The 22473-nt window shown below is 43.5% G+C and overlaps 1 protein-coding gene across 12 annotated transcripts in view; it reads right to left on the reverse strand.

Annotated features, from left to right (window-relative positions):
* Window positions 1–22473, reverse strand: part of nfixa (nuclear factor I/Xa) — a 114209-nt gene that overhangs the window by 12177 nt on the left and 79559 nt on the right. For 6 of the 12 annotated variants that reach the window (XM_037083214.1, XM_037083903.1, XM_037083814.1 and 3 more), the window contains 8 exons: window positions 11353–11415; window positions 10965–11039; window positions 10506–10629; window positions 9980–10015; window positions 9505–9632; window positions 8188–8262; window positions 3789–3917; window positions 659–828 (listed from right to left, as the gene is read on the reverse strand). In XM_037083214.1, the coding sequence (XP_036939109.1) occupies window positions 659–828; window positions 3789–3917; window positions 8188–8262; window positions 9505–9632; window positions 9980–10015; window positions 10506–10629; window positions 10965–11039; window positions 11353–11415 (800 nt within the window). The remainder of the gene's footprint in view (window positions 1–658; window positions 829–3788; window positions 3918–8187; window positions 8263–9504; window positions 9633–9979; window positions 10016–10505; window positions 10630–10964; window positions 11040–11352; window positions 11416–22473) is intronic. The other 6 variants (XM_037083640.1, XM_037083987.1, XM_037083468.1 and 3 more) reach the window with 5 other exon arrangements.

Raw genomic sequence — 22473 nt, forward strand, 5'->3', positions numbered from 1 at the left:
CAGTGCAGACTGTGGCAGCAGCAGCAGCAGACCAATGAGGGCTTGAATGAGGAGTCTTAAATGTCTGCTGCAGTTTCCGTCAGTGGACATCGTACTCTCCAAACAATGATGATGTAGATCAGTCGTCATACCCTCTACCAAGTTTGCAGCCCTGTTACCTCTGTTTAGTAAATCCACTTCCAGTCACCAGTCTCACCCAGGCCATACCTGTCTATAACTTGTCTGAAAGGGATTTTTCCAGATAATCCCCCAAACCTGAACATAACTTTGGGTGGGATAAGGTCATGTTGAACCTACAGTATGATGAGTCAAATGTGGTTAGGTTCCACATGAGTTAAACCCCAAACCACAAGCTTTTCTCCTTTGTTTAAGAACATCTGGTTGCCTTCTCCTGTTGATACAATTGCCCTCAAACCATTTTCCTCTTCCTTGGTGAAACTGGTCTAGACTCACATGACACTGTCACACCTGTATATCTAATAATTAAGAGATGTTTGATGGACCAGTCAAAGCCGCCACTTTCTTTCTTTTTACATTTTCATGAGTGAATTCCACAAAAGTAAACTGACTTCTAGCAACTTGCCCTTTATGTCAGTTTGCACCATAGACACTCCCGGTGTAACCTCCCTTCCCTTTGCTGAAGCCATAGACCACTTACCTGTGCGCTGGGCTGTCCTGTGCCGTCGGTGCACACAAACTGCACAAACTCCTTAAGCGGGTCCTGGTGGTGATGGTAGCGTATGGTGGGGTGGGTGAAGTACGGGCTGGACTGCTGGATGATAGAGGAGGAAGGGAAGTGCAGGGCTGAGGCTGAGGCACGGGGACTCCCTGAGGAGAAAAGTGAAAAGTGGAAAACAGAGAAGGAAGAAGAACGTGAGGAAAAGATAGAAGAGAGACCAGGAGCAGGTGAAATACAGTGAGGCACAGGTCATTCTAATGTTTGTCTACTGCAACAACTCACACAACACTACAAACTAAGTTATCCAGGACATTAACATGCAGACCTATGATAGTAAATAAGACATGCATTATGTTCCTGCTAAGCACCAACACAGTTAGCATCACAGACCAGGTTGCTGCTTCAGCCTTTTATAGTCCTAACAGAAAATAGCTGTTACATTCTCTTGTGGTCGACTGACTGAAGCTGTTTCTGCTTACAAATGACTGGCATTATCCCTGGCTATTGGGAAACATCTGGTCCCATTCATTTTATAAATCAGCCCACTAGATTTCTCTGTACCTCAGCTAAGCCTGGCATCACCACACATACACACACATTCAAAGTTCTGTGCACGCTAGTGTGTGTTACAGTATTTTCTCCCTTCTGGTCCCTCTCAATTTCTCTCTCAAATACACATACACACACACACACACACACACACACACACACACACACACACACACACACACACACACTGGGTTTTTCCACTTTTGTTTTATTGCTTGTCGGTGATGTGTAATCAATCAGCAGCATATCCTTGCTGTGCGGTTCTGCCCAGTAGTTTGAAGCTTGAGAGAGAATCTCCCCTCCGCTCCCAACCGACCACAAAACGCCTCCCGGAGACATTAGTCAGCCAGCCAGCCAGCCAGCCAACCACACACACACACACACACACACACACACACACACACACTAGGCTCCACTGTCTGTCTTCTGCTGAGATTCTATGGCTTTGGCAATTTGGCACACCAAACTAAAGAGGCAAGCTGCTAGGTGAGGGGAGCCTGGCGAACAAGCATCTGTGATTATGTCTGTCACCTACTATCTCTTGTGTATGCTCTACTCACAGAGTGTGTCAGTGCCTGTTTGTACAAACTTTCTGTGTTTGGTGTTTTCTTGCATATCCTTTTGTGTTTATTGTGTGTCTGCTGTGTCTTTGTGTGGAAATGAATTTTGTGCGTTTCTGTGTCCGTATGTATTTTTGCAGTCTGTCTGAACGAATGTGTTGCTATGACTGGTGCAGCTTTCATGTGTCTTTGTATGTATATTGGTGTGTGTGTGTGTGTGTGTGTGTGTGTAGTCACCGTCACAATGGCGGACACTCCAGACTGGTATAATCAGACAACAGTCAATCTGGCAGCCCTCCACATCAGTCCGGAGCCAAAAACAGGACATAAACCATCCAGTCCTTACCCCTGAACACCCACACTCACTAGACCTATACAACAAGAGCTAACAGCTCCAGTCCATCCAAGGCAAGCCATGCTTGCTAACTGCTTCTTCCCCCTCTCTGTCTACCCCCATTTCTCTTTTCATCCCTCTCTTCCTCCCTCCCTCCCATCATCCTCCAGTCTCTTTATAGAACCAAGGCCTCCGAGGGACATTCCATTTGGATGGCAGCCATTTTAGCACAGAGAGTCCTCCACAAGAGTGTAAATTTACACATGCGCGCATGTGTGTATCTATGTGTACGTGCACAAACGCACCCATACACAATCTCTAAACACTGTCTCATTACAGCCTCTCTGTTACATGAAAACCTCTTAGCCAACAGTCTACGCACACAGTTTCAGAGTGTGAGAAGTTAGTTGGGGGAACAAAGAAACCTGAGCCAGTCCCTCACACCTCTTCAACTCACACACAAAAACAGAGGAGCAAAATTTAGAAATCAATTCAAATGCAAAATTCAATCTGGTGCTTTGGATCCTCTAGAGGCTATAAGACTGCTCCGTGCAGATAAACAACATGGCTTAATGGTGAGTGATCTGGCCTGCACTATATTTTCTAAATATACTGTGGGGAGCACCATGAATAAAATTCAATACGTTTCAACATGGAGGGCAATGAGTCCAAATGACCTTTACGTGGTAGGTCTGGTTTGGCTGAGGCCCAAACCATCCCTTTGAGAGATAAATGGAATGAGAGGGAGAGATAGATAGAGGAGGACATATTTATTCCTTTGAAAAGTGAGACGAGCCTACAGGGACTTGTTGGCAAACTTGAGATCCTGGAGACTTTGGGAATTCTCTGACTGAAGATGGAGAAACCATGTCGGTTATCCTATAGGACTGAAAAGCTTGTACGAGGACAACGAATGAAACAGGGCCTTGAAAACAGGATGTTACTTTAAGAATTTTATACACTGCAGTTGACACCTGTGCAACTGCATGGACCCACATCCCTGTTACTTACTCCTTTTCAAATGTGTATTTGCTCGATAATCTCAAAAAAGCACATCACGTAAAAACAAACATAGTGAGATACTGTGTCTAAAAGTCTTATTACAATATAAATCAAAGTGTGGTTTTGGTACATTAACACATCCAGTCAAGTTCATTACATGAGAATAAACAGCTTTGTCAGATTCAATGCAAGAACAGATCTCTAAAAACATTACGATGGATGCATGAAGCAAGTAAGATATGAGGCAAATCAGTCACAACGGCATGGATGCAGCAATGGTACCATGCAATGACAATATTAAAAACACATATGCACAAAGATGGTGGTAAACGTGGATGGATGGAGAGAGGCTGAAAGAGAGAGAGAGAGAAATTTATGCCAAGCCATGATGGTAGCAGTAACACTGAACAGGTGAAACTCTGCGGGCATATTGATTCCCAGCAGTTGCAACTGCAGGATTTTAAAGTTTTTCTCAGCAAGTACATTTGGAATTTTCATCATTTCCAGGCACATTTTTGCAGAATTGATTTTGTTTGTTTCCAGAGGAGTTTGGAGGTGTAAATATGACAATCTAGGATCAAGTTTGACACTCCCTTTCCTTCTCTCTCTTTTTCAGATTATAAAAGGGGGATTGGGGTTGTTGGGTTCATGGCAGCGCTCTCACCTGGTCTCACTCCTGCCAGCACAGGCAGCGGGTGGTGTGTGAACGCCATGCGGGGGGACCTCGTCTGGGAAGTCAGGGCGTTGAAATCAAACTTCCCCGGCTTCTTAAGTGAACCAGGCGAGGACAGTCCTGGCAAAAAAAAAATGGGATCAACAAAAAAAGTGGGGGGGAAGAGGGAGGAGAAGAGAGAGGTGGTTTTAATCAACAAAATGTTGCTTATTTAATTGGCTATACTAAAAAAAAAAGATTTGTATTAAAGGGGACTTGAACAATCACGATTTTCTGATTAGATTGTTTAATTTCCTCATTTGTTGATGGCAGTGCATTGCTCCCTGTCCTTTTGGCTGTTGGCCATTCACTCATGATCACAGGACTCTAGGCTATAATAAGTCATTCAGAGATATACTGTAGGATTCCCAGCTCCCAGCTTTATAGTCATATAATATGGGCTGAGCAATATTTCAAAGACTAAGTGCACGTCTTCAAAGGAAAAAAAGGGAAAAATAGCTGAAGCCAATCTGAATCTGCTCTTTGTTTTCGAGCCAAAGAACATCTTTAGCTACAATAACCTCTACTGTGCCACTGTATGTTTTTCTGTCTCATCTCTTTCTCTCTGTTTCTCTCTCTCTTTCAGGTGCCAACTCTGGGCTTTCTCTGTGTATGAGCATGGCCACCGTTCAGCCACAGTCAGCTAGTTGTGGTCTGGCTTCAGCGAAGCTCACAGGCTGGCTGCACGAGAAGAAGGCTTCATTCAGAAATAGCACACACTGTACAGTATGGACACGGCAGCTGCTGAGTGCGAAAGACAAGCAGACGGACAGAGAGAGGAGACAGAGGGAGAGAGAGAGAGAAAAAGAGAGGCGAGAAGAACGTGGGAGACATGAAAATATGCGAGGGAGCAAGGGAGCGAGAGAGCAAAGCAGAACCTGTGAAAAATGCAGCAGTGTCTTGTTTTTCAATGCGTTGCTCTGACGACATGTATGAAATTGGAATGTCATAAGATGTTAAATATGGTTATTATCTCTCGCTCACACACGCTCGCTTACACACTCTGAGCACACTCAAAAGCGCGAGCACACGTCCAATCACGGAAAAAACAAAGACCCTTAAAACACCGCCACATTTAACTGATGACACAATGGACATGTTTCTTCTCCATTAACTTTTCTTCTAATCTTTCTAACAAGTGACTGATGTGATAATGTTCTCCGTCTAAACTTTTTTTTAGACTGTTGTTTTGTAGTCTATTTCTGTGGCCCATCCGCATCAAACGAGGCATTAAATACGATTCCTCCTCAGTTCTCCAGCTGGAGACGTGTGAAAGTCTATGGGAGTGTGGGGGCGTGTAAAACCTTCCCTCCCTGTGTGAAAGAGTTAAGTCTCAAGCAGGTGGGAGTGAATATGTGTGAACCATTTATGTCTTTAGCAGACATATATTTCTTTTTTTTTTCTCCCCCCACTGTAGCGGGAGTCTGGGGGCGTATTGTACTGTCAGACAGATTCCAAGCATGAAGACAACCCCAATCCCACTTCTGACACCAACAGTTAGCAGTGATCGCTATGACACTGTCACACTTGTGGGAGCAGAGTGGAAATAAGAGCAGTCTGCAGAGATTTAAACAAGAAAAGGCACTGGAGGGGAGAGCAGGAGAACACTGAGAATTGGAAAAGAAAGTGTAAAAAACAGAACCTTATAGATAAAACAGTTTCAGGGAGGTAGTTATGTGTTTTAATTGTTGGAAGTATGAAATGTATCACAGCCAGGAATTACAGAGAGGATCAGATGAAGATTGACATCTGTATATGTAGGAAGTTATAGCACTGTCACTATCACCAAGGGAATGTGAAAGACAATATTCAACACTTCAGAGACTGTGCAATGGTCTGATCTGGGTTGTGTGTGTATGAGTGTGCATATGAATGTGTGTATGTGCCACAACTGCACTGTTTCCTCTCTTGGCAATGCCTTAGTATTTCACTGGCAACCAATCAAGCGCTCCCATGATGACCCTTCTGTCTCTTTGCACTAACAGGCCTGCCACCAGATGCGCCTCTGAAGCACACATAGATGCACACACACACACACACAGTTGGAAGAGACAGGAGATAGGGGTTTGAACAAGTGAAGGGAAAGTCAGGGAATTCGTCTATCTCCAGTGATTTGAACCACATATGGACGCCCAGCCGTGTCCCTCTACGGGCCTGTAACATTTAACTCAAAGCACCAAGAAAGCCCCCCCCCCTCCACCACCACCACCACCACCACCACAAGTCTCTGGTGTCTCAGAAAAATTTCACAATCATTTGGAACTAATATGAAATCATGGTTGTTTCGTTTTCCTCCGCTAACCTCCCCCACCCCTCTTCGAGCCCCTGTGGAGCAGATGTCTCCAGCATCCTCACCAATCCCAAGGCTACACACACGCAGAAACACCATCTGGGTCCATGCTTCAGCTGTGCATGTGTGTGTGAGTGTGTGTGTGGGCAGTGTGATATGTGTGCACAATTCTACCATGTGCATTTCTGAATGTATCTGTGTTTGTGTGATTTATATATATAAATGCATCTTCATACATCTGTGTATGTGTGTGTGTATGTTGCCAAATGTGTGTGTTCTGTTGGTTATGGAGGGAGACAGGGGGAGTAGATGGTGCTGTGGACAGACGGTGAGGCGCACCTGCGTGTGAGTGTGTTTTCTATTTAATTTTTTTTAGAAGCCCCTTGGCTTGTTTGTGTGTGTGCATGTGTGTGTGTTGCTTGTTTACATACCCCCCACCTGGACAAGAATTCCCAGATGAGCTTTGCCTGTGGCAGGTGGGATCCTTTGGAAAATCGGATACACACCGTACCAACATCACACATTCTCTCCTCGCTCCATTCTTGCTCTCCCATACCTCAATCTCTCCTTTTATCCCTTGGTTTCTCTTCCGTGTTTCGTGCTAGTGGCAGTTAGAAACTATTTCCAAACCCACACAACAGTAAAAATTTATAATAATAAAAAAAAAACTGCAGATAATTACAAAATCCTAATTTTTCGCTTGGATTTCATAAATTAATTGGGTAAAGGGTCCAGATTTGCACGTCATTCTACACGTCTATTTGCCAAACTCATTAGGAGGTGTACAAGGCTGTGTGTGGTGCACTTTGGAGAGTAAAGACGTGGTGCACACACACACACAAACACACACACACAGTGCAAGAGCGAGTGAGAGACACAGGAAAAAGATGGGAGGTGAGGCTCTGGTGCGCTAAGGCGTGCAGCAGCCTCTGTTGTGGCTCTGATGAACAGCCTCTTAATTACATTTACAGCTAAGTGGAGCAGGAGCAGGAGAGCAGCCGCTGAGGCTCGAGTGAGAGTAGACTGGGGCAAAACCTAACCAGGGCTCTTGGCTCCGCTACCTCGCATCCTGATAACCCTTCTCTCTCATTAGCTATCACCATTTCACTCAACCAAAGTGTTCTTCTCTCCTCTCTTCCATCTCTCACCTCCCACTTTTCCCATCCACTTGCTTTGCTTTCCGCTTCTCTCTCCTTCTTCTTCTCTCTCTGACATGTTTTCTCCCTCCCCAGGGTCCCTCCTGCTATACACGTTTTCAATTAGACAGAAGGGAGACAGGGATGGAGGGTTGAAGAGAGAGCTAGGGAGCAGGAGGAAGGGTTTTACACCTCTGATCCACAGACGGTAAGCGTCTTAATGAGGGATTTGAGGCAAGGGAGGGATGGAGCGAACAGAGGGATGGAGGCAAGGCAGACACCTGAACACCTGCAGGGGTGGGGAGTCTGATAAGCATGTGTTTCAAAGTGTGAACGTCTGCGTATCAGGGGGTTGTAAGTGTATAAGTCATTGCATGTGTAGGGGGGCGTCTGTGTACGTACAGTACACTTATGTGTGCATGTGTGTGTGCGTGTGAGGCAGAACTGGGCATAGCATGTGAATACGCCTGCTGTTGTTGTCAGTGTTACCCTGGTGACATCTGTCAGTTAAAATGCTGCTGGAGGACTGACAGGACTTCTGAGAGATAAAGCCAGGGATCTTAGGTGAGCTACTTGTAGGCTCATGATTCACACAGAAAATAAGTAAAGCCTGAACTGAATTATCTTTGACAGCCGTGCTACTGTATCACAAGAAATGAAATTTCAATCAGCAGCAATGAAATCAATCTGATACCAACCAAACATCACTGACATTATATAGAGTGACTGACATTATATAGAGTATACTGTAGTCCCTTGTACCCCTAACACAGACATCCATACAACTTACATATAAACACACACTCACATACAGTATATATTATATACATATACTGTATAATACACACATACACAGAGGAATGACTGAGCTACATATAGGTGATAAATAGCAAATATATATGAGTGTAATCAATGTTGTTCTAACCATGGTAAGGAAACTGCACGCCATCGTTTTCATGTTTTATCTTCCTCTCCTGCACACTCGCCAAATGGTGCTGCACTGAAAGTGGAGAAGGGTATTGTTAACAATGAGACAGAGGAAGAGTGAGAGAGAGAGAGAGAGACCGACAGAGAGAGAGAGAGACAGAGAGAGAGAGAGAGAGAGAGAGAGAGAGAGAGAGAGAGAGAGAGAGAGAGAGAGAGAGAGAGAGAATGAAGAAAGGGAGAGAGTTACGAGGGAGCATTTGTGTATGAAGGAGGTAGTGAGTGACTGATAATTGACACAACATCAGGGTAAACTCTGTGTGTGATTATGGATTTAAGGTGAGGGATGAGGATATATGAAGCCTTGAAACTCAAGTGAAGTAAACGAGAGGGTTTTTTTTTCTTGTAGTTATTGGGTGGTTGGAGGGATGAGGTAGGATTACTGAGGAGATAGAAAAAGAGGGTAATGTCCAAAGCTGAATCACAGAGGTAGTGGTTACTGCCAAAACAATGGAAACACCAACATAAAACCTTAATACAGGCTGTTGTAAGCTGTTATTTCATCCTTGATGCATCTTGGCATTTACATTCCTGATGTCTGGAGCTATTTGGTGGATGGTATTTAGCACCATTTATCCATGATAAATTCAATTTTCTGGGGTTGTAGCGATGGTGTTGAAACAAAATAGTGACAAAAAAATGGCACAGAGTGTCATTTAAAACATGTCGAAGGTTTTAAACCATTTATGGAACAATAAAGGAGGAGGCTATTCCAAACAGTGTAAAATAGCATCACCGCATGGTGAAGGTGATGACTGTGTAATGGTTTTATTGCAAATTAAATTCTTCCTAACAGGACCTTAACCAGGCCTTTCATTATTTATCTCCATTTCCTTTATTTTGGCAGGTAGCAACTAAACACTTAAACATCTCTATTTCAAATCGACATGCTTTATATGCTTTAATATGAGGCAGACTATCACATCCTTAACAATAATATATAAAGTAAGCATTCCTCATACTTGTTTTTCTTGACAAATTATCAGCCTTTGTTATTTAAGAGCTCTAGTCTTGGTTGTTGCTGTTTCTCTAAGGTGTGGATTAGTCAGACTGAGGTACAGGGAATTAAGGAAGGTGGTGGGAGAGAGTCACGTTTTGAGGGGTGTACATCACCAGAATGAAGGCAGGTGATTGAGGTAGGGAGTGTGACATAGAGACAAAGTCAGATGAAGGCATCAGTTTGGATTTGGTGGCGGTGGTGGTGGTGGTAGGGTGGGGGTCAGACAGGAGTGTGAAAAAGAGTTGGGGCGGGGGGTACCTGCATCCATGTCGTTGGGCCACGCACTGGACTGGGAGGAGCTGGCAGCAGGCGAGCGTCCAGGGTAGAAAACATCATCTGTGGGGCTCTCCAGCTCACTGTCATCTAATGACTTCCTCTTGGTGGAGCTGATACCGGGAGAGGATTTTTGGAGGGTGAAGATGAGGCAGAAAGAGAAGGGGAGAGGAGGCATGTTTTTCAAAATAACATGTAATGGCAGGGATCAAGTATGGATCAATCACATTTCATATCATTCAAAGAGGCATCTTCACTGAACAACATTACTGTTGCTTAGACCAGAACAAACAGCACAAAAAATGTTAGAACTATGAATGAAAAAGGAGGAAACAGAAAAGTTAGGAAGCAAAGACAGCCTGATGAAGACTCTCTCTAAGTGTGTGTGTATGTGTGTGTGTGTGTGTTTTTTAGTGCGTGTGTCGCATTAGTTTGTGTTTTTGTAGGTGTTTATAACTACCTCCGTGGAAGGTTTGCGTACAACTCCACCTCAGACCTAAAGTGACAGCAGATGACAGAAGTAAGAAGAGAGAAAGCGACAAGTTAAGAAAAAGCAGAGAGTGCAGTCACACATTCATAAAGAGGAGAGCAATTCACAGAGAGACACACACATATATGAAGAGGTTCAGGACAGATTCCAAGACTGGGAATGGACTTGAGGACCAAATGCCATTTATAGCAGGAAACCTCAATGAAATGGCGTACTTCACTTGCCAGTAAAGTCACCCTTCAGATAAGAAGCAATGTACCGTTGGCAGATATTACTGTGATTTCACACTTCCCTGCAGTCTGCCCTTGGCTTCACAGAGAATCGCATACAAAGGTAGCACTACTACTGCCACATGGTAGCTTCACCCACAAGGGACTCCACTAATGGTGGACAGCTGGACTTGTATAATGGTCACTGGTGTTTCCTGGGCAACAGACATCTCCCTACATCCGTATACTACTGTTCTCATTGTGGAATTGTGGTTGGGACTGCTTACCTGGTGGAAGGAGGGGAGGTGAGGGAGCGTCGTCCCAGAGCCACCTGGTTGATGTTGTAGTAGCTCGGACTGCTGTCCAGGTCGGCCAATGAGAAGTTAGGACCTGACGCCGTGGCTACAGGAGCTGACAGGGACAAAATTATGCAAGAATTAGATGAGATAATACTTTTAAGGTTTCAACATTGGAAATGAATCATCAGATCAGTTCAGTTACATTTTGTCTCAGTAGACACTTACAAGGCATATACTGGATTGTGCTGGGCTCCTTGAAAATACAAAATGTAATCTAATAAAATATTATCAAAATGATGCCTATTGTTGCAGTTTTAAGTCCCAGTCAGGGGAAACTGTACTTGTAAATCCACAAATCATACTGTGGATATTGTAACCACGGTTGCAGTTCTAACTCTTTTTTTTCTGTCCCTTTGCCTCTCTGTCAAATTTTCTTTTAGAACTTACTCTGTGACACTCTAACCAACTCTGCCACGTTCCACACCCCTGAGGTGACAAAGCAGTCCTGGAAACTCAGGTGCCCTGTACAGAAAAGGATGTGATCAGATATACACAGAAAAGCTTTGGAGAGACAAAAAAAAAACAAAAAAACAAATTCATGAAATTTAAAAAAAAATAATAATTGGAAGAAACCCTGAAAATCACATTCCTTTGAGAGGGCGACCATCTGCAACTATGTTTGTGGATCAACATCTGTGTGAGTGTGTTTGCTAATTGGATCCATAATTGGAAAATGTTAAGACTGATAAGCATGATGGAATCAATTCTAGTATGCTAATTTGACAGCGTTTGGACATGGATTTGTGCATGTGTTTGTGCGTGCGTGTGTACCTACCATTGGGCGGTGGTTTGATGTCTGTGTCCCCCTGTTGGCTGGAGCTGTCTGATTGTCCGGATTCTGCACAGAAACAGAAACGGGGTGGGGAGAGTAGAGGAAGACAAATGTTTAGGATCTGGTTTGTATGCTAAAAGTGAAATTAATCAAAAACATACTGGTAAGTGTACAATTTCTCTGTGAATCATATATATGTATCTGTGCTGCCAAGATGGTGATATTTGAGGTGTGAGGGAATAAGAGGGACTTGCAGTATGAGCTGGGACATGGTATACATCTTGTGAGTGTAATTGTGTGTTTGTGTGTGTGTGTGTGTGTGTGTGTGTGTGTGTGTGTAAGTGTATATGTGTGTGAATTCACACATTTTTGTGTGACAGTCTTGTATCTAAGAATGTTCTCTCCCATCTCCCTCTGTCCCTCCTGACTTAAGGTGCAATGATTTACAGTGTGCTGCTATGCCATTTAGTATCTAACCACGCAATCATATCCCTCGCCCTAATCCTATTTAATACCTTCTTGCTGGTAGGGATTTAGTCTGCGTAAACAGAGCACCTTACATACACAGACACACACACATGAACACACACCCACACAACCATGCACACTCTCTCTCAATCTGTTTATTTCCTTTAATTTGTTTCATACTTTAATACATGAATACATAAACAGACAGGCCCTGTGAAAAGGGTGACCATGCTAGTCTGGTTGACCCGAGGGATTCGAGGCATTGAGTATTTTAAAGTTGAGGCAAAAAAATAATGCTCTTGGGATTAAACGATAGCAAAGCAAAACAAAGACATACACACACCTGTTACGACTGGTCTATGGAAGCATTGGTGCTTTACTCACAAAAGCAGACAAAAACATGCCAAGTCTTGGCAACAAAGGGCCACAATTAGACCTGAAGGGGCTGCAGGCGGAAAGAGGAGGGTGCAAGATTAAGTTTTGTAACAAGAACACTGAGTAAAGTTGGTCTAGAGTCGATGCATTCTCACTCAAGCTCATCTCAAAAAAAGATATAAAGTGTTTGTAGATAGGGAATGTTTGCGACCATGTGTCTGAGTTGGTGAATAAGACTGGGCTCCATTTCCAGGCCTAGAGTGGTATGTGTTGGGGGAGTGCATTGGTCATTCATTCAGGCCAAGCTAGGTTGTAGCTAGCTAGCAAGCTAACTAAAGGAGGTGTTTATCTGCAGGCTGTAGGTGATAACAGAGCACACAGACTCCTGCCAGCAGCACTTGCCTTGCAGCCACACTAAGCCAGAGATTACTGAGCAGAAACAATAACAGACCTGTCTCGCTGCCTACGAAGCACTGCTTATCCACAGAGAGAGGGGCGAGACAGACGAGAGCAGCAAGAATGAAAGACAGAAAGAGCACAGAAATGAAAGAGAGCTTCTTTTTCCCCTCTTTTCTCATGCAGAATCTCTCGCTCTTCTCTGTCTCTCACTGGCTGGGTGTAATCCTGGCAGCCATCTTAGAGCTTGGCAGCCATCTTAGCATTGGCGGTAGCGTCACATTCCAGCTAACTGACGGCACTCACTCCAAACATACGAGGCTGCGCCCCTGTCGCGCACACACCCAGACACTTTCAAACGCACACACTCATACGTGGACAAACATTGAGGTACACACTGAGAGTAAACATATATGATGGCCAATGAAAGCTGTTGAAAAAACAACCTGACTTCACTGGACTTTTTACCGTCGTGTAGTATTTCACCACAGGGCTCGACAATATTGTAAACACTCTATTTCTCACACCATACATCTGCTGGTTGGACACACAGCCACCTTACTGTTTGTATAGTATGCTTGAGAGATCTGATACGAAATCATAAGTGAAAGGCTGTTTTACTGCCCAAAACATTCAACAGACAACACGTGGATGTTAAGACGTACAAATATCACTGAAGTTTCCAAAGTGACCTTAGCAGTATCTGTTTCCTATCTACAAAATTCTCCTATATAGTGGGACTAAAAGAAAAGTCCAGGCCTTCCTGACACTATGGAGAACCATGGAACTGCTATCTCACTGCTATCCTTTTCGGAGACTTTTCTTTACACTACCATAATATCCTCCTACTCATGTACTATATATCTTACTAAGTAAAAGAGAGCAATGGTTTTTACTATGTGGACATATCACATTTTGGAAAAAACCCGCACTTAGAAGCCCTGGCTCAACTGTTGTTGGCCTGTCATGACCCCAACATGTTATGCTGTTACTGAGGTGTGAAAGACCAAGAGTGAAAACTGAGGCTCATGGTAGATAAGAGACTGTCAAGCAGGGATACTGATAGCTGTCCTCAAAATCACCCTGAGGCCTTGACTGACTAAACCACATCAACTCATCAATGAGACAGAAGGAAACGTGTTGTTGGTTTACAGCAAATACCACGACTCCTATTTTTTTCTTTCAAGTCTTCTTATTCCAATAGAGGATGTTTCTTAATTCATTGTGTGCAGTCTTTAGAGAAGGAGTTCACTGAAATCCTGGAAAGCTGTCCTGGAGACTGTACAGTAAGATGACCTAGCTAGATACTGGAGCTCTCAACAGTTCTGGCTTTACTTTTCTAAGATTAGGCTCCTTAGCCGACTACTTACAACACAGCACTACATCACTCATTGAACATCAGTGCTACTGTTGAGCTCAACAGTGCATCATATAGCGGGGTAGAGATGTGACGAGGACAGGAGGAGAGAGAGGTAAGACAGAGGAGGTCTAGTTGCTGGTTATCGCTGCTCTGCCAGCTGCAGCCTACAACAGCAGCCGCAACCCCCTATCCCCCCTCTCAGCCTCGTAACCACACATCCAGCCCCTTATCTTCCCAACCCAGCCCCCCAAAGCCCTCCCTTCAGCAAGCCCAATCATAGTCCTGCAGCCCCCCTCCATGGATGCCCCTCCACCTCCGCCACCAGCAACCCCATCTCTAACCTCAAACCTTTCAGGCTACCCTGCAGCCCCAGCAAATTAATAAGCAACACAGAGATAAAAGCAGAGAGTGCATAGTGTGACCTGATGATCCACATATGAAAGCATGCATAGGACTGTTGGGGCAGTTTTGATGATTGACAGTGTTTGACTGGATTGACAAGACTGACTCAACATGTTCTGTGCATGAGTCAATCTTGATTTATTAGTTGGGGTAATGTGGCTCCACAAACGTCAAGAAACTGGGGAAACTGAGCCTTCCCTTCCAACCTGGGTCAAAAATTCCATTCAAGTTAAATTCTAAGATTGTATTTTGATTGTTGATTAACAATGATGCTCCATGCTCAACATAATTTATTCATTTACATGACTTCGACACTGAAATTAGCCTTAAACATCTTCAACATGTGGGAGAGGATTCTGATGTCAAAAGAGAGTAAAGTAAAACTACATCAGAAATTAATGCTTTCACGAGTCTTGTTCTGTGTTGTGGAAAAAAAGGAAATGAGAGGATGGTGAATAGTGTAGGTTCTAGTTCAGCTCAGTTGAGACAAAAAGACTGGAATAACTTTTGTTGGGTTGGCAGCGCAAACCTGTTCTAAAAATGGACCTGAATTTGATAAGTTGCATAAAGACCACTAAATGTTTGCTAACAAATTAGCCTTTCAGCAGATGATAAGGTTTGCTGTGGTGTTAGGAGCCTATTTTCTAACTGTAGCTGTTCTTTGTGGCTGCCGCTTAATGATGGCTGCAGTCCTTGGATTCTGATTGCAGAATTTCCCCTACAGGCTCCGGGGCAAATCTCATGACCCTCACCACAATCAACATAACCCCAGCCATCATGGCCTTGACATACAGAACTGTACCCCACACTGCGGTTGCTCTCTCCCTCTCACAATCCTTCCATCTTTTACTGTGTGGCTGAATTCTTACCATCTCTCTCACATCCGGCATGTATTTCTGTGGCTTTCCTCTCATTAATTCAATCTGTACTGCATTTTTCTCATCAACGTTTTTTTTGTGACTGACATACTCATCTGGTTTTCCACTGTATAAGCAACTCCATCCTTGTTCTGAACCTACACAACTAATCATTCTGATCCGTCTACTATAACTTCTTCTAAATTGTCCTCTGCAAAAACATGGCTGTATAGGTCTGTGGAAGCAGATTCTTGCAACCCACTGCAACAGACGCTAGTGGCTGTTGCAAATATAGCAGGAGCAAAGAAGGGAGGCAGGTATAAAGAGCAACAAAGTCTGAGAAGGGCGAGGTAAATGGATGGGTTACTTTCAGTCAGGAACTGACCACTGTTCATGTCCCCTGTGATGCCAAAAGTCAACATTGATTTATATAACCGAACAGAACTTTAACCCTAAATTGCGACCAATTCACAATGTTAACGTATTAACAGCAGAGGTCTGGTACGCCTATTGCTAGGACTCTTAAACAGCCGTATATATTGTTCTGGGAGTCATTAGCAAATTACCTGTTCTATCAATTAGGTGTGAGGAAATTGTGCTTCTTCCACTTGTTATTCTCTTCACTACTTTACTCTTTCCCCATGATTACGTGCTGCACTGTTTACCTCTGGTCTGTTACTCTGTCGATAACCCATCCCACCAAGCAACCAAGCAACCCACCATCCATGCATCCATCAGTTGTGGATTAAGCTTTGGCTCAGTGACCTGTTGGATTGTGCTGTTGACCGACTGGTGATAGGGGTCAGGCGGAGTTGCCAGTCTGTCACTTTTCATGGCGAGCAGACAACCAGTGGAGCAGAGCAAAGCAGGGAACTAAAGCTCCGTTGCAAAAAGCCCAGATTACAACACATTCAAACATGACCTAAAAGTGGTGTGCACACTACTATAACAGACAAAATGCACAAATAACATTTCTCCAAGTGTGGTAACATACAAGCTAGTGATTATACACTTGGGATAAAACCAAAGTCAAAGTCAAAGGCAGATATGAAAGAAGTGACAAGTGGGCTCTGCAGTGGCACACCACTGGTTGACAGATGCATCAACAGTGCTGGTCATTTGTGAGTCTGTGCAGTGCAGGCACGCATACTCCGAAAATCAACATAGAAACCAACAAGTGAGCTAATGTACTCTGTAGTCACACCAAACCAGTGTGTGTCCATATGCATGTGCACAGACTGGTGGTTCACAGAGATTCCCCTCCTTGTTGGAACAAATGTCAACTCCCCTCTCCCCCTCTCCTCTCTTCTCCTCCCCAAAACACAGGATAACGCGGTACAGCCTCCCAATTGGGTTTCGCTTAAGAGGTTTATCGGTATGTTGCTAAACATTCTGACCTTTTTTTAATCCTTAATGCGCTTAAAATGTTCCAAACCCTCCTAATCCCCCCGGCTATCCCACACAGATGTTCACTCAGCTCTTTTATTGGACGTTATTTTATTATTTTTTTCCCATCTTTATTTATATATTTTTTTTCTCTGTTTTATTTTTTAATTATTTAAGTCTGTGTCATATGAGGGTATATTTCTGTTTCAGTGTTAAGAAGTCTTTATCACTGCTACTTGTGTGTGTGCAGTAATGCTTTTGTCCTAAAAGTGTTAACAAGATCCCCATGCTGTGAACCAGAAGGGTGAATGTGACCTTTTCAAATGTTTACTCTGATATAAGCAAAAACTTAGAAGTCACTTGGAAGTGAAACTTGAAATCTTAAAGAGTCATAAGAGAATATAAATGTCACTGGAAACTGAAATTTTCTACAGTGAAATGAGGTTTTACATGTATAGAAACCACTGTTTGCAGAGTGTATACACTACAAACACATGTACAAATCTGTGCATGCACAAATGTTTGTATGTACGTACGGATGCGCAAATAAATGTATGCAAGTATGTATGCATGTATGTGCGTCTGTGTGTATTTGTGTTTGTGTCTCGGTATCACTGTGCTACTGTGCCAGGCAGGCAGGCTGCGTGGCGAGGTGGCAGAGTAGGGCTCTGTATGTGTGTGTGTGTGTGTGTGTGTGTGTGTGTGTGTGTGTGTGTGTGTGTGTGTGTGTGTGTGTGGAGCAGGTGTGCCTGGCCGCCCTGCGCAGCTTGCTGCCCATCTGTGCTCCCGTCTGTGTGCCGCCTGCGCCCACGCTCTGCCAACAGCACCACACCACGGCAAGAAGACCCAGGAGAGAGGGATGCTGAGAGACGAGGGGAGGGATGGAAAGAAAGCGAGAGATGGAGGGGAGAAGGAGGAGGAGGAGGAGGAGGGGAAGAGAGGAGCGAGGGGAAGGATGGAAGGAGGAGCAGAAAGAGGAGGTAGAGGGGGATTACACGTCTGGGAGCATGGAAGGAAGGAAGGGGAGCAAAAGAAAGTGGGAAAGGGAAAGGGAGGGGGTTATGGGTCCAGAGAGTATGCATGAACTCGCAGGGAATGGGTGGAGTGGGTGATAGTGAGAGGGTGGGGTGTTGAGTGGAGGTTTGGGGGCTATGTGGCTGGCTGGATGCCCATACAAACCCCCCTCCTTTTTTATCCCCTCCACGCCTTCCCGTTGTTCCTCCCTCTCTCCATTCATCCTCTTATCCTCACCCCAGCATCACCTCTTGGCTCTATCAGTGGAGATTATTGAGGACCTGTGTGACACAGCTACACAGTATTCTGTGGCGTTTCTCCATTCCTGGGTTATGACCCAACAGTGGGTTATATGGGCCTCTGAAAAACGGGTCCCTAACTGTTTCTTGAGACATGTTTTATCCAAAGATATTGGCTTTGTTAAGTCACCAGGGTATTCCCAAGCTGCAACATTATAAGCTAGGCTAATTATTCGCATGTTGGCCCAGAGGTAGTATCCCCAAACGGGCTAGATTATATTAAATTAGCCTACCCAATGGCCTATAAAAATCAATTTTGTGAAATTCCATGAGTAAGAGCATGAAAACCAAAGGTTTTACACCATTTTCTAAGTCCTTCATTACTGTATGTAGTCAAAAAAAGACAAAGAAAAGCAATTCCAATTTCTGTTAAAATAGTTTAAACCGAGTGGATATATTATATTCTGCATATCAAGGGTGAAGTACTTCACTTGTGGGATTTAAGTAAGCCAAATGCTTACTCAGAGGAGTGTAAAATGACTTCCCATGAGAGTTATTAACTTCAGTACAGGATGTGTGAATCTACTGTTATGTGTGTATGAATTAGGCCAGGTTTCACAAGTTTGTATGAAACTCTGTTGATGTTGGAGTTCTCATTTGGTACTTCTACTTTGGGCTGTCTATCCTCATGACATCAGTATATAAAATTAAGATTGAAGTAAAGCTTTGATACTCAACCTCCACCATAAGATCAGTTTCATTTTATTCTTTTTCTTTAACAAGGTGCCCCAAGAAGCCAGTTTAAAAAGGCTTAACATATTTGTTCCATTCTTGTTGCCCTCCTCTACCATTTCACTGTATTGTGCTGAAAATGAGTCATGGACTTAAGATCTGAACACGTGCTATGGCTTGTTTCCTTAAATCAGAGCATGTGAAACAATGCACTGTGTTAAGATTGCTGGTATTCAGGGCCTTGTCTACTTGTTCTTAGTTAATTTAAAGGAAAATTAATACAGATTAAATGACGTTTAAAATAACATCAGTAAAATGACTGTTATTCACACCAGTCACAAAATGTCAGAGTGATGGTACTGCAAAAATCTGCCTAATTATGAGAGAGAGAGAGGTTTGACTCCATGAACAACTAATGTCACTCTTGATAAATATCAGTGTATTAAACTGGAGTTTGGGCTCATGAGAAGCAGCAGTGGTTCATAGTTCAGGAAAACAGAACCAAGTTTAGAGTTCAGTTCAGTTTAAAGTGGATCAGACCAGATAGGACTAAACTTTAAACCATCTGTCTGGAACACCTTATGTTAGTTGTGCATGCGTCTAGGTATTTCCTTTTTAGTGGCAGGTACAATTTATGTAAGAGTGTTGGAAGAACTCAAGAAGCTTCAGTGTATCCAAAGACAGAATGTAACATAAAAGCAAAGATGGACTTTACTCAGGATTCCTAAAGCAAACAATAAAGGAGCCTAATGTATATTTCATATTTTGGCATTTCATTTAGGTCACTAAAAAATTTTAGTCGGGATATAATACAGTTTGTGAGACAGGCAACCTTGTTAGCATCCCATTTGGTTACTGTGATCATTTCTATGCAATGTGGTCACAGAGGCTTCCAACAGAACTCTGATTCATAATTAATATGGATCATAAAGTGTAAATGGGATTCTGTGCTTTGGAGTCATGCTGTCAAGACTTGCTTTTGGACAGCAGCTCAAAGTCGCTGTGGCTCAAGGAGCAAGAATCACAAGAGGACAAGCAGTCTTACACACATACATGCACACACATACACACACACATACTCTCCTGGCTGACACGTGTCAGGAAGAGTAAGCGCACTAGGCTCTTATATCAAGTGTACCTGACTTGAGAAAACTTGAATTTATAATCCTTTTTAACATTAGAATTAGCTTACATTTTATGTAATTTAGTGAATGTGAAAATATCAAAAAGATCATGTTAAGGAAGAGTACACATGTTGAATCAAATGAATTCCACTTGTGTGTGCATATGTGCATAAAAGTGTTTACTGTATGAGTATGAGCATTTAGCAATCATTTACATCTAAGCTGCTTCATTAGCAGAGGCCCCACTGCACTGCATGTGTATGTTTGTGTGTGTGTGTGTGTGTATGTGTGTGTGTGTGTGTGTGTGTGTGTGTGTGTGTGTGTGGCTGAGGCTGGGGGCCCCCAGCACGGTTCACGACCCAGCCTAACAGAGTGTGAACGTCCCCCTGCTGAGCTGATACTGATATAACTGTCCTGTAAGTGGTGTTGACACCAGCATTATTACCCTGTCAACCTCCATCTCTACTCAGCTTAAAGGCGTCAACCGGGGCGGGGGCCCAAGTGTGGTCAGGACCAGTGTCTGTGCATGGTCCTGCTCCAGCTCAAATAAATACAGCTGCACAAAGGCCGGAAAGGGAAAGAGAAGGGGAACACTGGGGAGGGAGAAGGAAGGAGGAAGAAGGAGGGGGGCAGTGGGGGTACACTTAACCCTCTCCACTACCTACGCGGCTCTTACAAGATACAAACATCAGAGAGAGACACTCACACTGAACTGGTGGCTGCACTAGGGAGTTATCACCACCAGGTGGCATTTTCCTGGCACTTAGAGAGCATGGTGAAATGCAAATAAAGCAACAAGGCCTTGGGCCAGGCGCCTCAGCTAGCTCAGACTTCACTCTCTAGACTGTAGAGAAGCAGGCCAGGAAACGGAGAGAAAAGGGAAACAAAGAGATGAAAAGAGAGAGAGCTGTGATGTGAATATAATCAAAGTGAAATATGGTGCCGTGAATATTATTGAGATGTGAGTAGGAGCTTATCCTTCCTGCATTTTGCCCTTAGATAGCAAGATCCAACACATAGCGTGCACACTATCGTGTTCAAATAAAGTGTTTCAAATCAAAATGCACTTTCCACCATAAGGCAGCTGAGCGCTGTTAGACAAAGCCTAACCTACCAGAAAGTGCAGAGACACAGAGATATGTGAGCTTGCGGAATGTAGATTTGCAAGAACGCAAAAACAGTACTGTGACAGAAGGCATATTTGTGGCAGAACAGAACAGCAATAAAAAGAAGTGAAAACCTTTGCTGAAAGAAAGCAAAGAAAAAATACATTACAAGGGAGTTTGGGAGAAAGTATGCAGGACAGCAGATTATTAAAAAGAAAGCCATGACGGCATGAAAGCTCTGCAGTTGTTGACACTGTACAGCACTGTTTAACTTTTCTTCAGAAAAACACAAGACAGTTGAGAGTAAAAGAGGAAAAAGACAAAAGAGAATTGGAATGAAGTGAACTAGTGCAATGCAGAACACTTCAGTGCAGCTTTGCAAAATGAAAGGTTGGAAATATCAGTCAGAGAAAGTACAGTACAGAGCTGAATACAGTGCTGGGGAGCGAGGGAAGGCCTGTGTTGAGACTTGGATTTCTCCTCCCTTAGTCCCTCTTCCTGCTGGCCCAGATACACACTGTGGGTCTTTGTGCTGAGGCTGTTACACACACTTCCTGTCTGGCCAGCAGAGGGGTGCTTTAAGGTAAGCCTCTCCCATGTTCTAGCAATGGAACTGTCTTTCTATTCCTCTCTCTTCCTCTGGTGCACTTTATAATGAGCCTTCATTCATCTATCTGATTAAATAACATAATTGATTTCATTTTTTTACTACTTAAACCACTTGCTTTATGCCCATGTCCTTCCCAATTCAACATTATATTTGTTCTTGAGTGATATTTTTTCTTACACCAATACGCTTTTCCTTACTTTTATCTGTCAAGCTCCTTCCATTTCTTTGTAAGATATATAAAAGAAAGTGAATTACACTAATAGAACGCTGGAGCACTTGCATAGCCAAGGACACATCGATAAGAGTGAGAAAACATCCTCGGCACAGACACACAGACACACACACACACACACACGCACACACACACACACACAAACACACACACCAACAAAGTGATACTGAGCAAGGTTGCCAATTCCTCCAAAAGCACCACTGAGATAACAGTGATAACAAACATCTTCCCGCAGCCAAGTCTTTTTCTCCTGAGGAACACTTCAATGAAAATTCAGAGCAAAATGTGCCACTTTATGAACATAACAATACGTCAAAAAGTCAGTTGGGTGAATGCGCCGCACTTGAAAGCAACAGACCCAATTACAGAGGATCTCTTAAATTCTTTGCTCATGAGAAATGCAATGATGAAAGTAAGGAGAGAATCCGTTCCATTTGACGACATTTGAAAATAATGATTGTTCTGTTGGGAAAGCATAAAAGCCATGATCGAAATTACCTTCTGTTGGAAAAAAATACTTTTCAATATAATGAAAATTAACACATATATTTCTTTTCTACAGTGCAATTTTGGTTAAGTATACTCTGTGACACAGGCAGTAATATACAGTAGGTTTTAGACACTGTTGCTCTCTGCTGGGTTGTACACATACAGTGCAGCACTCGGTGGGCTGGACACTGACACAATATGTGTCTCACTGGGAAGTATGAACAATCCAAGTGACTCAATCCTGTCAATCTGTGCCAAGTGGACAGAGGGAGGGTGGGACTCAGAAAGTAAGAGGGCAGGAGGAGGTGGATGGGGGGGAATCAAAAGAAAAGGA

Source organism: Acanthopagrus latus, chromosome 1, assembly GCF_904848185.1.
Source record: "Acanthopagrus latus isolate v.2019 chromosome 1, fAcaLat1.1, whole genome shotgun sequence".
Classification (NCBI taxonomy): domain Eukaryota; kingdom Metazoa; phylum Chordata; class Actinopteri; order Spariformes; family Sparidae; genus Acanthopagrus; species Acanthopagrus latus.